Source organism: Pelmatolapia mariae, linkage group LG1 (assembly GCF_036321145.2).
Source record: "Pelmatolapia mariae isolate MD_Pm_ZW linkage group LG1, Pm_UMD_F_2, whole genome shotgun sequence".
NCBI lineage: Eukaryota > Metazoa > Chordata > Actinopteri > Cichliformes > Cichlidae > Pelmatolapia > Pelmatolapia mariae.
Window position 1 is genome coordinate 23,218,589 of NC_086227.1, and position 17,304 is coordinate 23,235,892.

The 17,304-nt window shown below is 42.1% G+C and overlaps 1 protein-coding gene across 6 annotated transcripts; it reads right to left on the reverse strand.

The window, feature by feature from the left end:
• Positions 1–836: 836 nt before the first annotated feature.
• On the reverse strand, positions 837–16,286 carry LOC134629190 (rho family-interacting cell polarization regulator 1-like). Of its 6 annotated transcripts, none has more exons than XM_063476279.1 (18): positions 16,118–16,286; positions 13,379–13,466; positions 13,125–13,258; positions 12,917–12,995; positions 12,796–12,819; positions 12,661–12,714; positions 9,973–10,122; positions 9,669–9,732; positions 9,538–9,581; positions 9,330–9,455; positions 7,380–7,528; positions 7,171–7,279; positions 6,637–6,768; positions 4,173–4,748; positions 3,849–4,096; positions 2,108–2,204; positions 1,343–1,439; positions 837–1,256 (listed from the first exon to the last, which is right to left on the reverse strand). In XM_063476279.1, exons 3-18 carry the CDS (start codon positions 13,214–13,216, stop codon positions 1,195–1,197), a joined length of 2,103 nt encoding a protein of 700 aa, XP_063332349.1. In that variant the 5' UTR covers positions 13,217–13,258; positions 13,379–13,466; positions 16,118–16,286; the 3' UTR covers positions 837–1,194. The 6 variants fall into 6 exon arrangements, with proteins under 6 accessions (XP_063332349.1, XP_063332358.1, XP_063332368.1 ...); XM_063476288.1 differs by lacking the exon at positions 16,118–16,286 and adding an exon at positions 15,687–15,703; XM_063476298.1 differs by lacking the exon at positions 13,379–13,466 and having other exon boundaries at positions 2,108–2,201.
• Positions 16,287–17,304: the final 1,018 nt, after the last annotated feature.

The following is a 17,304-nucleotide window of genomic DNA, read 5'->3' on the forward strand; positions in this document are numbered from 1 at the left end:
ATACAATTCTTTATATGAAACAGTAAATATCTCTTATTGTGCACACTCTCAAAGTAATTCAGAAAATAAACACTGTTCTCTTTGCCTGATCTCTCCTGTCGTGGCATTTAAAACCTAAACGTCGCTTGAGGCACTTTCTGAATGACGAGGCTGTTAAAGAAACATGTAAAGCATGACGGACTATATCGCCCCCGTGAGGCGGCTTTTTTTTTTCTTCTTTTTTTTTTGACACAGTCACAGACCGGATGGCTTTCTCAGAGCGGAGCATAGCTTACACACCTAAACTGATCAGCTGAGCTTTGTAATGCAGACATGCTGGCAGTGTGTGTGTGTATGTGTGTGTGTGAGGCAGCTACACATGCAGGTTTAAATACAGTTTCGCACTTCTGCTATCCTTCAAGTGTTAATTTCTAATAACAGCTTAGGCGCTGGTACGATTTTGACCTTTAAATTCACTCCGAGTGTGTTTCTAAACATTAACCGTCTCTGAAAGCCTAAAATTCTCACTTTCAGGGTACATTGCTGCTTTGGAAATGACTTCATGTCTTCAGACAAACATCACATGCTCATGAAGCCCTGTCCTCTCGCAATGAAAGAGCTCCGGGCTGTGCACAGATTTAACACTGAAAATCAATACCTCGGTAGTTCTTCCATATCCACAAATACTCTTTTTTTTTTTTTTTCTGAAGACACTATAATGCATCTTGGTAGCTGATTGTATGCGTCTCTGTAGCTTGAAAAACATCAACTTGAAATTATAAAACCACCTGAAAATGATTAGATCACTTAAAAACAAAACAAAACAAAAAAGGCCGCTTTTTAAGCTGTTCCTGAAATGTTTTTTTCACATGACAGGAGCAGTTTATGAAAGTGTAAACTTAAGTGGGGTCCCACTTTAACCCAGAGCACATGATGAAGTCTGCGTTCAAAGTATGATTACTGTCAGAGGACGAAGAGGAGGAAGTGTGTGTGTATGTTTGTGTTTACAGTCACGACTGAGGTATAGAAACCTCGAGGTTTATCATTCCTGGTGAGAACAAGGCGAATATGTGCACAAACTCCACCGTGATTGGGAGGAGCCTGTTTGTCTGAGCAGTAAGTGGAACATCCTCAAGGCCTCCAATCCTGCAGTGTAAGAGGGACACAGATGGCACCAGAGTGGGAGAAATGGTTTAGGTGTGGATATCCGTGGTCTCACTCGAAGTCAGGTAGGTCCACCTGGCTGGGAGTGGAACAACCCTCTTCCTGATCCTTTCCTGTGAGATTAAAAACAGGGAAAATTAAACCTCTCACACCTGCAGTTTGAAGAACTACCACCTGTGTTTACTGACTGACTCCTCACCGTGCTCCTCACCTCCCTTCTCCTCGCTGTGCTCCTCTTCCTTACCCTCAGAAATTTCTATATGACCCAAATCCTGCACGTCGCCCACGCTCGACTCCTGAAAAATAAAACACAATTCTTCATTGGTAAAGGCAGCACGCTGCAGCACCTTATAGATTCAGTTTACCTACATCAGATGGTGATCATAAAACATGAATGTATATATGCATCATGCATTTACAATATGCACCGACCCTCTTAGATTATGAACCGTTTCCTCCTGTGTGCACTAAAACACGTTAAGGATTGCTACACCCCCTGCACTCTGATATGCTTCTTTCGGCTCCTCTCTTTAGTGGTGTATTCTCCATGGACGCGTCAGTATGATCACAAAAAGCAAACATGCAACACCCCATGTGAGATGATAAAATTTATGTCACTCAACTCAGATTCACAAACATAGAAAGTATGATCGAGGCTTTACGCTGAACACACAGTGTGAATAATTATGTCCCAAAATTCTACTCTTACTCTACAAGGTCAAATTCCTTTATTGTCATTGTGCAAACAAAATTCTGCACACTACCTAGAAACAGACTTGGTATGACAGATGACACACACACAGTTCCAGAGTTACAGTAACTATAAAAAAACTGCATTTTTATAAGAAAACAGTCCAATAAATAGTAATACCGCTGTTAACGAGCTACAATCACAGATGTAACATCTCATGTCGCCACACCTTAATCAATCGCAGAGCATTAAAGAACATTATAGTCTGTTTACCTGTGATTCAGAGAAACGATCTTCATCAGAGTTCCTAAATCCTTCTGGAGCTTCCATAAGGATCTCAAGACCATCAGCCTCCTCTTCCTCGTCACTGCTGAGTGAGACAAAACAAAATGCTGTGACACTGACATAAATGCTATTGCCCACCTGTTCACTGACACAGAGTACCACGTTCAGCCTGGATCTCTCGATTTAGAGTTAATTCTGTTTCTGAGACAGAACGTCACGGTTACGTTTTACCGGGCATAAAGAAGCTCACATAAACATATATATATACACACACAGACTGTATAAAAAAGATGCACAGGAATTGTGACATCAGCCATTTGGTTTCTTTTTGAAACTCTATTTTGGCCATCACCACCTTGGTGCTTTGAAACTGGACAAACAAGCTAAAAATATGAAGTAATCCCAAATTTCAACAGCACAAAATGCTGGCAGTTTGATAAATATTCCTCTACAGTAGAATCTCCTAAGAAAACAGTCCGCTTTGATGATGTCAAGCCCAGAGCATCGCTCCACTTTTGCCCAGGTCTGCAAATATCCACACAAGCAAGAAGAAAACTTGGAGATCAGCAGTTTTAAAGCTCCTCTATATCAGCCTGTCGCAGCAGCTTCACAACCACTAGTAAATCCAAAAAAAAAGAAAAAAGGTAGAATAACTGCAGGATATCACAACAGCAGTGTGTAGCTGCTAACAAGTAGAAAGAAGAAGCTGCACAGCTCACTCTTGTAGGGAAATCTGATGTCAGTGTGTTTGACACACAGCAGGAATATTTCTAGGATTTTTCTGAGTCTCCTGAGACTCTGAATACGGTGCATTTCTGTTTTGTTTAGTTTTTTAATGATAGTTTTTACTCTCAAATAGCTTAGTGATGTAATAAAATCTTTAAAAAGAATGGGATCCTCCTCCCAAAGCAGAGGAACTTCTATTGTCACGGACTGTGAGTGCTGAAAGTTAACAGCAGTTTCTAATTTGATTGTTGTTTGCAATGTTGAGCGATTCAAGACGCAGCTCAAAAACTACTGAAGGAAAGGGAGAGCCATATAGATGGGGAGGGGGGAATTGCCCCTCACCCCCTCTGGTAAGCCACGTCCATCTTTGCCATACAGTATGTGTACACGTGTATACATTAACAGCCACATTAAATTATTACGAGCAACAGAGTCAGAATAAAACTCACATTTCTACCTTTTAGTTCAGAGTCACAGATATCAGGAACTTTAAACAGCTACAGTATTGTTAACAAATCTGTGATATTTCATAACACAGTAAGATATATAATAAACAGCATTTGCACAGCAGATTATGGCTGGAAATATCCGTCTGCCAAATACCTGGAAACACTGTAGTAGTGTACTGAGGAGACCTGACTGTTGATGATTAAACTAGAATTACTGCCACGATGACCTCTGAGGATCAAAATCTAAACATGTTCAAGACAATGGAAGAAATGGAGAGACACAAGAACGATTCCTGATGTTAATCTTCAAAAATTTTCCCTCTTATTTTGCTTCTTTTTGGGTCTCTCAGTTACGGTTTCATCAGCTCCTAAATGCTCCATGTTTCTCTGAGTTTGGTTAATGATTAGTTTTTAAAATTGCGTTTATACTTAACTGTAAAGCTCCATACCAGCTCCTATCTGCTGGTGTGGAGTTTTATAGTCTGTTATAAAGAAACAGAGGTTAACAGCTGTGGACACGGTCGACAAACATTTCTGTCCCCACACTGACTGACCTTCCTCCACAGTACAGGTTCTCTGCATTCTTTTCTTCCTCCTTTATTTCCTCCTCTTCCTTTTTGTTTTGGTCCTCTTTACATTTATTATCCCGCTCTTCCTCCTCTCCTCTCTCCTCTTCTTTCTCTCCTCTGTCTTCTTGTTCTTCTTCCTCTTCTTCATCGAGATCAGAGCAGTTGAGAAAGTCGAAGCTTTCAAGGGCAGTTTCGACTTCCTGGTTAAAACTCGCAGATGTGGGGAAAGGAGGCTGAGGAGAAACACACGGAGGAGTTAAATACGTCGCTGTTTATACACGAATGTGTTAAACTTATTCCTGAACTCACCGCTGGAGCGTCCTCGCCATGTTTCATCTCCTGGACGGACTGATGTGGTTGACTTTGGTCTACCTTGTGTTCCTCTGCTGCTGCTTCAGTGTCTGTCTGTGCTTCAGTCTGTTCAGCCCGGGCTAACGAGTCCACGGACGCGTCATCGTTCACCTCCGCAGCCACAAATGCCGCAGGAGCCAGAGAGATGTCGGGGCAGGAGCAGCTCAGGTCTGCCGAGGTTTCAGAGAGCTCCTCTGATTGGACAGACACCCTGTCAGTTGCGGTACAATCCGGGCCACTCTCACCGGCGAAGCCGTGGGAGAGGGAAGCCTGCAGATGGCCATTTGTCTGAGGAAAAACCTCCCCGGTTTCGGTCTCATCCTCCTCTTGGTTGGATGAGAGCGAGGGCGTTGATGCACTGGACTTGTGTGGCGTGAATGACAGCTGAGTGGTGAGAGTGGTTTGCAGCAAGTTTGACGCCGTCAGTCTCTGAGCATGATGAGCCAGTGCTGGACTGGATGAGTCATCGGAGGATTCAGAGGAGTTGGACCAGACCGTCCCATTCTCCATTTCCCCCTGACGCTTCAGCAGAGACTAGAGATGAAAGGAAGCGAAATCAGAACAAGAAACTAAATCACTTGTACTGTGACACGCAGCACAATACTTACTAAACACCTATCATTAAATTATATCCTTAAAGCTTTAAATGGGGGAAGATTAAAGATAAAAGCATTCAATTAAAGTAATCTGACGGTTTCCGGGGTTTTCACAAAAACAAAGCCACAGCTTCTCAAGTTGGACATGATCCCCTGAAAAGTTCAGTTTTATCTGGATAGGGCCAAACCACAACAACAGTGACCTCAAGGTGCTTTAGACTGGAAGAGAAAGACTCTACGATAATACAGAGAAAATACCAACAATTGGACTGTGAGCAAGCACTTGGCGACAGTGTGAAGGAAAAACTTCCTTTTAACAGGAAGAAACTTCAGGCAGAACCAGGCTCAGGGAGGATCAGCCATGTAACATGAATGTTGGGTCTGAGGGGAGAAAGACAGGACAAAAGTAAAGCTGATGTCACAGTGATCTATGAAAAAAAGCTCCTGCTGCCTCAGTAAAAGCTTTACTGATGAGTTTATCATATGAACTCACTTGTTTCTAGTCCTATTAGACGTAAGATGATTCTTCTTTTGTAAATCTAGTTCTATTTAGAGTAAAACAGGTGATAAAGCAGAGATGCTTCTGTACGAGCATGCAGTGTCCTAGGTTTCTCACTCAGCTTTTTTGCTAATATTCCAGTGTAACATGTACTCATCAGTCCCTTCATTAGGTACACCTGTTCAACTTTGCCTTAATGCAAATCTCTAATCATCCAATCACATGTTCAAACTGAGCATCAGAATGGGGAAGAGCATGGATTTAAATGATTTCAAATATGGTGTGGTTTTGGTGCCAGATGGGCTTGGCACCAATTTTCCCCACACAAGCATCTCTGGGATTTATAAAGAACTGTCTGAAAAAGAGAAACTATCCAGTGAGCAGCAGTTCTCTGGCTGAAAATGCTTTGTTGATGCCAGACATCAGAGAAGAATGGCAGCACATTAAACCTTGGAGCAGATGGGCTACAGCAGAAGACCACACTTGGTGCTGCTCCTCTTAGCTATCAAAAGGAAACTGAGGAAACCCCAACATCAGACAACAGAAGATTGGAATAATGTTTCCTGGCCTGATCAGTCTCAATTCCTGCTGCCACATTCAGATGGCAGGGTCAGAATTTGAAGTAAACATGAAAGCATGGACCCATCCTGTGTGTCAACGCTTCAGAGTGCTTCTGGTGGTGGAGGCTATGTTTTTTTTCCACACACTTTGAGCCCCTTCACAACAACCAACCATACTTAAACATCACAGACTACCTCAATATTGTTGCTGATCATGTCATCCCTTCATGACCACCATCCTCTCTCTGCTGAAAGCTTCCAGCACTGTACTCCAATGGCCTCCACAATCGGATTTCAATCCAAGAGAGCACCTTTGGGATGCTATCATGTTATTATGAACCAAACCTCTGAGGAACATTTCCAGCACCTTGTTGAATCTGTGCCATGGAGAATTAAGGAGGCAATGAAGGTAAAAGAGGGTCCAACCCAGCAATAGCAAGATCTACCTAATAAAGTGGCAAATGAGTATATATACACAGACGTCTGTGTGTAGGCGACGTTGATGGACAATTTGGGGACCTTGGTAACTTGTGAAATGTCATTACTTTAAACACTGAACTACTTTCTTGATTTTATAAGAAAAACTCAAATCCCTGCAACAAAAACTTGGATCAGCTGGGATTAAAAATTAAACACAATCAGTTTTTGGTTTTTTTGAGGGGGGTGGGGGTGGGGGGGGTTAGGATCTGATTGGATATTAACAAACTAGTTAATAATTGTTCCGTCACTATAAACTAAATTACAGCTACGACTACATCCCAACACACCGACTCTGCTGTGGTGAACTGAGGCGCTGCATGGCTGAATTCACAACGGAAGGTCGCCGCCCTGTCCGCCGCCACCCCGTGGAAGGCCTTGACCAGCAAGCGGCTCTGCCAGTGCCTACACCGAGCCACGCTCTTCATCGAGGCGAGGAAGACGAGGAACATATTGGAGCTCTACTCAACCACTACTAAACAGCTACAAGGACCACAGCTCCGCTCCAACATACTGCTGCTGTCACACAACTCGCTACGGCTATCGTTCACTCTGCTCGCCTCAGGCACATCACGACCACACCCACACAACCCTCTGCGAACATCCTCACACACATCAGCACTAACGCTACAGAGGAAGCAGTCGGGTAGCAGCTGAAACAGAACAGGCCAGTGAAACCACAGTAATGACACCCATCAGTTTAGCATAAATGCAAGAAGCTGATTTATAGAAATTGGGACCGAGTGATGTTAGGAGAACAGGTGTGAAAGAGAAGTTGTTAGTGGAAAAAGCTGGAGGTGACTGTTTCTCATGTTGTCACTCACATAAAACACCTGCTCTCGCATAGAGGGTGTGTCTGGAGGGCTCTGATTGGACAGCAGGCGTTTAGAAACTGTGCTGGAGGAAGATGTCTGGTCATCCTTATCAAATGGACTGAAGAAAGAAGAAATGAGACAAAAGACATGTGAATAATCATAAAAAAAAAGCTGCACATGTAAACTTAGGGGTGTGTTTGTGTAGCAGGTCTGAATACCTCCAGGTGACCTCCAAGTTCAGTTTTACTGTCCCGAGGTCATTGATATCCACGGCGAGTGTTTGAGGCAGCGGGCAGAACAGATCGAGCATTTCGCAGGACACGCTGCCCACCACCACGTGATTGGCCAGGCTCTTCAGCTCCGTCACCTTAGAAACAGGAGAATACAAACCCCATTGTGAGGGCAGAGACCATGTGGTCATCTAAAGCTTTGAGAGGTGGATACAAACGCTCATATATGAACGTGTGTAAGAGCAAGGGTAAAGGTACAAAGCTATATATCTCCCCATATTAATTAATTATAATGCTTTTAAATTGACATGTATTATTATTATTATTATTATTATTACTTTTATTATGACTACAGAATTACCAGTCTGGAAGTTGTTACTCTGTACATGGAAATAACAAACAATGAGACAAAACAAAGACAAAGTCTAAAAAAATGAATGAACGTCTCTAACCGCAGGGAATATATTAGGGAGTTGTTTTGGAACTGACCACCAACAAGTATTTTTTCTAGTGCAGTCAAAACATGATAAAGATCACGGTTCAGCTCCACTGCTACAGGAAGTATCTAACTACCTCATGAAATAACGCAGCACATCCGTCCTTATCCTCATCTTCATAGTTTTATTTCAAACACTGTCTGCTACACATCACACTCTCTGCTTACTGAGCTGCTTTATTCTGCCATCGTTTGTCCGATATATCCACCATCCCTCCTCTGCACATGTCCGAACCGTCTCAGCCTCGCCCCTCTAACTTTTGTCTCTAAGCTCTCTCTGATGTACTGATGTCCGATCCTGTACCTCCCGCTCCTGCCTGAACTCTCTTCTTCACCTCTCTTGTACACTTCCTGTTGTTTGGATGGATGACTCCAGCTATTTACACCACTACATTCACACACATATGTATTTTGTTTTTTGCTTCTACTGACTTTTATTCCTCTTCATCTCCTTTAGTTTTATACCTCCACCTTTCCAGACGCTCTTCCTGCTCCTTACTCTCACTACTAATCCCATTGCTGTCTGCAAACATGTGTGACCTCACCTGTCAACCTGTCCACCACCACTGCAAACAAGGAGGTACTCAAAGCTGATCTCTCATGTAATCCCGCCTCCACCTTATACCCATCTGTCCCTCCTACCAAACACCTCACCACTGTGTCTCTGTCCTCATACGTGATCTTAACCACCCTCACATCCTTCTCATGTAGTACCAGAGTTCCTCTCTTATGCCTTCTCTAGACATGTCTCCATCAATCACATCTGTATGAAGCCATACTGCTACTCACTGATCATCGCCTAGTTTCTTAACAGATTCAACAATCTCTCATGTCTCACTGGCACAGCCTGCTGTTTAAAGTCATTAAAGATGGTACAAAATTGTATATTAAGACATACATGTTTTACATGTTTGCTTTACATGTTTTTCCTTGTGGTCCTTCTGTCTCACCATATTGTAATCTATGTACTTGTCTGACCCAAAAATGGGTTTATTTTCTTGCTTCGACTGACTTTCATGAATATTACTGAGTTATTTTACTTATTTATTACTTTACTTTATTATTACTTTACTTATCATTTCGCCTTTCTACTTGTTGAGCTGCCTTTTTTTGATTTGCTGATCTTTTTTTTTGAGGCAGCTGGATGTAATAAACGTGGGGAGAGAATGGAGTGGAGTAAATGGTCAGGGCTGGAAACAAACTCAGGTGGGAGGACACACCCTCTGTACACAGAGCATGTGGTCAGTCGCTGTTATTGGAACTTTCTGACCTTTGGGGACCAATAAAGTCTGTCATTTGCTTAAAAACAAAAAATTATAACACTTCCTACTAGCGAACTGTTTGTAGTGTTTTGCATATTAAAATGGCTGTAGGAGTTAGTAAAAGATGAACTAACACACTGCAGGTTTTCCATAAGATTTACATAAACGTGGTATCATTACCTTGATTGACAGCAGTTCTGTGATGAGAGGCAGGAAAATATACTCTTCGCTATCCCACATCTGCTTGTTGCTGACTTCTACGCGGCCTCGTAGTCTCCAGCGCTGGCGACCGTAACGCATCATCACCTGCCGGGGGCCAAAAATAGTGGGTGTGATAATGGTGACGCAGATACGCAAATAAAAATGTGCGCCTGTGTGTTTGTGCTACCTCATACTGGTCACCAGCGCACAGACGTGCAAATCCAGCCAGCCCTGAAACATCAGAAACTGAGAAGTGAGAATTGAGCTCATTTACAATGAAGCAAATGGGAAGTCACATGGGCTAAGAAAGTGACTCACCCTTCATCTTCACATGAAATTCTCCCATATGACTTTCTAATTCGCTCTCAAGTGAGCACATGTGCTACAGAGAAAAAAAGCAGACACAGCTTTAAATATTTTACAACTTCCTATTAAATTAAGAGCCGAAAAAATTAGCGACTTATTAGTCAATTTGGCAGATATTTCATGTTTCATGTTAGATGTCTTTTTTTTCTTTGGTTTTGGATTAATCGGTAATTCACTAGTTATTCACTTCAGCCCAAAACACACAAACAATCATGTTATGATAGAAACATCTAACAGAACCACACCCATTACTTGCCTCTGTACATTCCCTGTAGCCCTTGTTGGCTTCACTCAGACTCTCTCGGGCCTCCTTGCTGCCACTGGCAGAGTTAAAGGCTGCCACCATCTTGCTAGCTCCATCACGCAGTCGCCGCTGTATACAATAAGCATCGTACAGTTCTTCAACCTGGAAATGCAAACATTACAAAAGTTTAGTGCCTTTGCAGTTTAATCAAACAAAATAGCATTAATTTATATTTCATAAATGTTGCAGGTTATATAATGAATGACAAAGCAACATTAGCTTCCTTTGGGAGTTGTCTGCTGAATTTAAATCCGATATTCGGCATCCCCTTTGCTCTGTTTTGGTCTCCACCACCTCCTGAGAAAATAGCTTCCTCTTTAACTTCTACATGTTCCACCAGCAAATCTCAATCTCTGCTTTTTCGTGTGACCATCAGGCAGTGCAAACCAGGGATGTCAAAAGATCCAAAACACCTCTCACTACCAAAACTCTGAAAATGTGATGGTACTTTTTCTTTTTTAGTACAGAATGTTGCAAGGCGGCCATTTTTCGAGAACTAATGGAGGCAAACTACGTCTACAAGTTTTCAAGTCTATCTTTAGGGTCGATATTTTCAACTAATATTAGCCATCTACCAATCTGTCAGTAGCAGCACTGATAACGTCCGATAAATGAAAATTAAAAAAATACTGGTGGTGACTAGTGCAACCACTCAGCATCCTATTAGATGCTCCTATGGCATAAATTTGAAAATCCTAGGTGATAAAATTCAACTTCAGAAAAGTTGATCTTTGACCTTGAGGTTGGAGTCACTAGAATTCACAAGCATTCAAACTTGCCCAACAGTTTTTGTAGATGCACCTGTGGCGCGAATTTCAAAATCCTACGTCGTTTCATTCTTAAGTTATTACATTCACAAACTTTAGTGTCCATGCTGCATTGCAGCTCGCACAGCAGGCTGAGATCAATACCACATCAGCCTGCAGCTTCTCTGTCAGCAGCACATTTGGAACGCCACAAACACAACAGTCAGCTGATCCAGTAAATGAACAAATAAATAACAACACATGGCAAACTCTAGGGAAAAATCTTTATGTTTCATGTGCAAGAAACACACATGACACATATCGGTATCCGTCTTTGTGTTAAAACTCTCGTGTTGGTTAGGCTCAAACAGATGTGTTGATAAGAAAGGCATTAGGAGTCAGATAAGGAAGTACTTTATGATGTTATTCTGGCATACATATTTAGCGTTTTGTTTGGTAAAGTGTGCACTGCTATTTTAGTTAAGCATGTATTTTATACTTTGACCTAAAGTTACTGGGGAAAACCCTACCTAGGCCATTTCTGTGCTAACATTTGACTTGTGCTGTGTCATCACTATTACACTATAATGCTGCAGCTTGTTTTAGTAGAGTTGCACTTTAAATTAGGAAGTGCATCATCAATGACAGAACCTTACTGGAAGGTTCTGGTTCTGTGGGAATTCATTTACTAACACTTATAAATGCTTCTGGCTGTACCAGAAATTGATAAAACATTATTCAGTAATGTTTTCTTCTGTATCAGAAATATCACAGATTTTCTTGAAATATATAATATTTCTTTAATTTTATTTTTGTTATTACTGTATTTTATGTTTTAGGCCCTAAACAGTGGAATGAGCAGGCTCATGCTAGGCTGTACCCACCTTGCACATTTTTAAAGTAAAGCTTAAAACTCATTTTTATTCTATGGCTTTCAACGAGGGGTGGGAGCTTAAGTATTTAGGTTGTTGTATTGTCTCTTGTATTTTTGTGAGTTTTTTGGATATAAAGGGTGTATCAAAAGGAATCATCCTATTTCAAAAGGCTGCAGTAAAATTTAGAATACACGGATAAATGCAATGTTTTAGATACAAAACTCATGCCGTGCATCCAGAGGGGGGACACACATCTATACGATAGTCAAACTCGCCCTATGTTTCTGGAGTCACTGCAGCCACTGCTGTTGCTATGGTACCTATCATCAACCACGTGAAACTCCCGAATCTCGTCAACGTCTTTCTAACAGTACGCGTTTCGACCGTTACTGGTGAACGGCTGCATAATTAAACCACTTTCAAATCAGATGATTCCTTTCGATACCCTCTATTTATTGAAGTGTGCATGTGATGTTTCAATGTGCTTCATAAACAAGTTTGGATTTTAGTCTTTATAACCCATCCCTAGCGAACATTATACAAATGCTTAAGCTAATGTAACTAACTTTATACCTCAAGGTAATGTTAGCAGGTTACTCACCAACCATCCTAACATTTCAGCCTGTGTCGTGTCTCCAAAATATAATGTTAACAATTCAAAAAAACAGAGTGCCGTCACCATGTCAGAGATTTAAAAATGATTTTTTTAATAAAGGAGTAATCATTTGGTTTTTGTTTCTGGAATCATGTAATTCTACTGGTACTGGGTATCTGGTATCCTGGCATCTCTACAAACTGGCTTTATCAGGGACTTGTTGCTATAAATAGCTGCCTCCCAAGCAGTGAGTGAACAAAGACACTGATCCACAGCAGCCATTAAAAATAATGTATTGTTTTGATTTGATGTGCTGAAAGATGCTAAAATGCCCTACTGAATTATACAGAGCAGCACCTTTTCAATGACCTGTTGTCCTTTCCCTCACTGCCACTCATTACGGGTTGAATGTGTAAATACACACCTTGCTGAGGTGGAACTCCAAGCGACGCATGAACCTCTCAATGGCTTTCACGTGCTGCAGAGGAGAATATGATTATTACACTTGCCAAACTAGTAAAGAAAATTATTTATTTCAGTTTCATTGCCTGAATCTCACCTTATCCAACTCATACAAAGACCCCTGCAGAGAAAAAAAACACACCGATCAAAAACACAAATCAAAGCAGCAGATGATGATACCGATCACAGCCAGTACTGGTGCGACTGGTTTGACTCACCAAGCGACCATTTCTCTTGTTTTCTCTGATCTGCTGACCCAGGCTGTCCAGCTCCAGCTGGTGGACCTGCAGGTACGACCTGACGGCGAAAAAGAAATCATCTTTGCTTTCTTTATGCTAAAGAGAGAGGCCCAGCTGTTTCCTGCGTGTTCAGAGATATTCCACCTGGCAGCCATCCCTAAACTGAGCCTGAAATGTGTTTACTCACTGTAGGCCTCGGCGTAAGGCAGCGTACACTTCATCCAGCCGCTCGGGCTGGGGGGTTTTAGTGGGTGGCAGTTTGGTGGAGCCTGTGAACATCCTGCTTCCTTACAAGGCACGCTTCTCTTGGATCAAACGGTGCTGAAGGAGGGGGAGGAAGAAAGAGAGCGATAGATGGGATGATTTCTGTTAAGGCCACCAGGATCATTCAGTTTAAGCACATTCAAAACAGGCAAGTAGGGCAGAAAGGGTGCTGCCCACCTGCTGATTGAAGAGATATTATCAGTGCTGAAACATGCTTGGAGAGTTGTGTGCAGCACTGTGGCTTTAACAGACTGAAGAACATGTCCTGCAGTTACACAAAAAGGAGATATTAGAAACAAAATGTCCCTCTTAGCTTTGCTCCTCACTGTATCTGACTGCAGCTCCTTTAAGACGATCAGTGATTCAGCTAACAGCACAGAGAAAACAGAAAGGAGAAAAAAAAGAGGATGCAATCCCCTCTTTCACTTCCTCAGTGTGTCCATACTGCTTTGTCTGCAAGACGGCGAGCTTCGCGTTAGCAACAACCACAGTGGCCATGGCTGACAACAGCAGCGAGTGCAGTCTGCCTGTGCTTCTCTTCCCCTTCCTTCCCTGCCACTCCACCCACCCTCCACTCCACATCCAACACCACAGTACATACAGGAAGTCTCACGGCTGACTCTACACAGGAAATTCTACACAGACGTTTGGCCCGAGAATCGAAAACCATCTCTTTTCACCCCTTCACCGCTCCGAGCTAAGTTAGTAAAGGTGCAGATTAGAGCGATGCTGCTGCCGTCAGGGAAAACTTTAGGAAGAGAGGGTCGTGCCCGAGCTAATCTAGTCACAAAAGAGATTGCAGACTTAAAACCAAAGTAAATCCGCCAAGCAGGGGCCAAACCCATATTAACACATGGGGTCTGTGAATGAGTCAGCACAGGACACAGTGAATTGTGGCACCAGTTTCTCACAGATTACACAATCAAAACCTAATAACAATCAATACCAGTGATATGATATGAGCGTATACACCCTGAATTTATTCCTCCTCTCACACAAGGACTAGGGGGGGGTCCACTTAAACCCACTAATCTTAGTTGCTGCACACGAGGGGGGATTAACTGGAGCTGATCGTGCTTAGAACATGGCAAAGAAAAGGTGTAACGCCCTATAAGAGTTTTTCACGGATAAAACATCCCCACCACCAATCACCTTTAGCCAAACATGTGCAGGACTTGGCTATGAAAGTGCAAAGTCATCATGGTAACACACACACAGAGGAGACAGAGGGAAACCCACATCTTGCACGCTCACATAAATATGTCATACACCAGCGGGCTTTGGTTATATTGATAATTACGAGACCCAGTCGCTCAGTTTCCTCTCCATCAAATGTGCTTTTATCCCTTCCCCTACATACATTAGAGATGATTAGCTGGATTAATCCTCTCCACGCAGCAGGGGGGGAACAAAGAGGATACTGTTCCCAAACACCTCACAAGACCAGGGCTTTGTTTAAAAAAAAAAAACAACCAAAAAATAAAATAAAATAAATAACTTTAATGCACTCACTGAATGCTCAAACACATATAGCTAGCTTAATACGACAGATAAAAATCTGCATTTTTAACTTCACTACAAGCTTTTTATATGGTCAGAATATGTCACATTTCTTAATAACAATAATGATAATAACTTAAATAAATAGAAAAAGTATATAAATAAAGAACAAGAATGGGGGTTGAAGGCTTCTTGGTAGTCAGGGAGATAAGATAGCTAGCTAGATAATTTAATGAGGAAAGGGAACTGTTGTGTTACAGCAACATGATAAACATGACAAATAAACAACAAAGTTAAAGTGCTACAGGTGCCTAATTTGGGCCTTATACTAAGAAATTTAATACACAACAGACAAAACAAAAGTCAAAATAAGTTAGTTAACTAACACTAAAAATAAGGCTGACATTGTGTAAGAGGTAGTGCAAATTGCCTTAATAAATAATAACATGTACCCTATAGATCTAAGTAAAACAACTGCATGAGGTATATTACAATGGAGGCTCATCAAAAGTCCTTTAGCTTTTCTCCAAAACACAGGGTTGAGGTTGGAGCTGTCACATATGGTGATTTCGACCATAACTAAACTAAACATAACGATAGTATTTTGATTAATGTCTTTATTACTAAAGCTATAATGCTCCATAACTGAAAATAAAGCGGGTTATGGAGAGGTACCGGGTAAAAGTAAAGGTGGTGTCTTAACTGGTTTAAACTGAACAAAACTGCTCCGAAGTGTGTATTTTACCACAAAACTGCAGAGGAAAGCAGCTACTGATTAATCATAACCGCTTCAATTAATCGACCAATTATGAGGCATTTAAGAAGCAGACGAGCAAAAACAGCCAGCCATGTCGCTCCCACTGTGCAGAGAGAACGCTCATCCGTAGTTTCTGTGGTTTCTGAGGAGGAAGAAGAGGAAGAGGAGGAGGATGGCGCTACAATGAAACGCCACCACCTCTATTACAGATTACTGGATTAGCCTCACCCGGCGGAAAGCAGGCCACTGAGTCGGATAACACGCCTCGGCCAGCCCTGCTCTTTACTTCCACCATCAGCCGGGGGATGGAGTCCCACCCGCAAAACTTGTGAGCCGCCCGTCGTGCCACATTTCGTATTCCGCACACACTCATATCCCACCGGGGCCCCCACGGAGCTCATCACAGGCCACAAAAACTCCACCAGGACGCCTTCTTCTCTCTCCCTCTAACCCCCTCTATTCCTTAAAGTATCATCCCGCTAAACCACAACACCAAAAGCGGCTGGGGAAAAAACAGGGACAAAGTGGAGCCTGCTAGCGGATTTCATTTCGACAACATCACTGCAAGGCAACTTCACGGCGGACGGACTCATGTCCATGTAGAGAAAATGACCAGGCTTCTGGTTGTGACCTTGGGGATAAAAGCAGAAGCCCCCTACCTCTCTTTTAAAGTCCGACCACCCGGAGGACACGACCCCGGTCCCATTTCCAGCACGGTGCCGCTCGCAGTTTGCAGAGGTTTACAGTTATTCGGGGCGCTGTCCTTCTCCTTGATTTCGCAGTTTTTTGTGTTCACAGTAAAACCAACGGCAAGCACCGCATACTACTTCCGGCTCGCATTTTTCAGAGTTAAAGCTTGCTTTAGTCCAGGAGATGCAGACAGGCAATGCCAAACAAATGCTTGTTACCCAAGTCAAATAAAGCCAGTTTTATTCAGTTTTATATTTTTGGCGGGAGGAAACCTCTCATTAACCCAAAACAACACGACAATTACGTATTTTATTTTATTTATTTTGCAGTAACTGCACTGAAGCAAATAGCAGAGGGGTGGAAAATACTAAGAACTATAGTGCTTTACAAATTTATTTATTTGTAAATAACTTATTTATTACTTTATTATTAAGATGCCAAATTAGAGTCGTTTACTTGCATTCCTGAACAGAAAAATAGTTTTACTGGTTGGATGTTGTGTTTGATTCAGTCTCAGAGATGTCCAGTGTGCCAGCTCAAATGTGGGTATAAAAATGTGGGCTGCGTTTGTTATTTATATAATAAATAACAATACAAATGTTTAGTTTTAAACGAGTTTCTGACAGATTTCTAACATATTGGTGTTTTCCTATCAAATTTCACTGACTGAAAATTGAATATCATACTGTCTTTAAAGAATTTAAACATAGTACTGAGCCGGGGGGGCTGTTGAAACTAGAAGAGAGCTGATGATCAGTGAGGAGCAGTGTGTCTTCATGTTTAGAAAGAGCACTACAGAGGTTATGCTTGCTTTAAGAGTGTTGATGACTTTAAATATCTGGGATCAACCATCGAAAAGAATGGACAGTGCACAAGAGAGGAGATGAAAAGAGTGCAAGCAGGGTGGAGTGGGTGGAGAAGAGTGTCAGGGGTAATTTGTGACAGAAGGATAGCAGGAATTGTAAAAAGCGAGGTTTACAAGATGGTAGTGAGACCTACTATGATGTATGGTTTGATGGTGGCACTGACAAAAAGACAGGAGGCTGAGCTAAAGAATTTACTGGGAGTGACCACGATGGATAAGATTAGAAAGGTTAGGGTGAGATGGTTTGAACATGTTCAGAGTAGGGAAAGTGGATATACTGGATAAAGGATC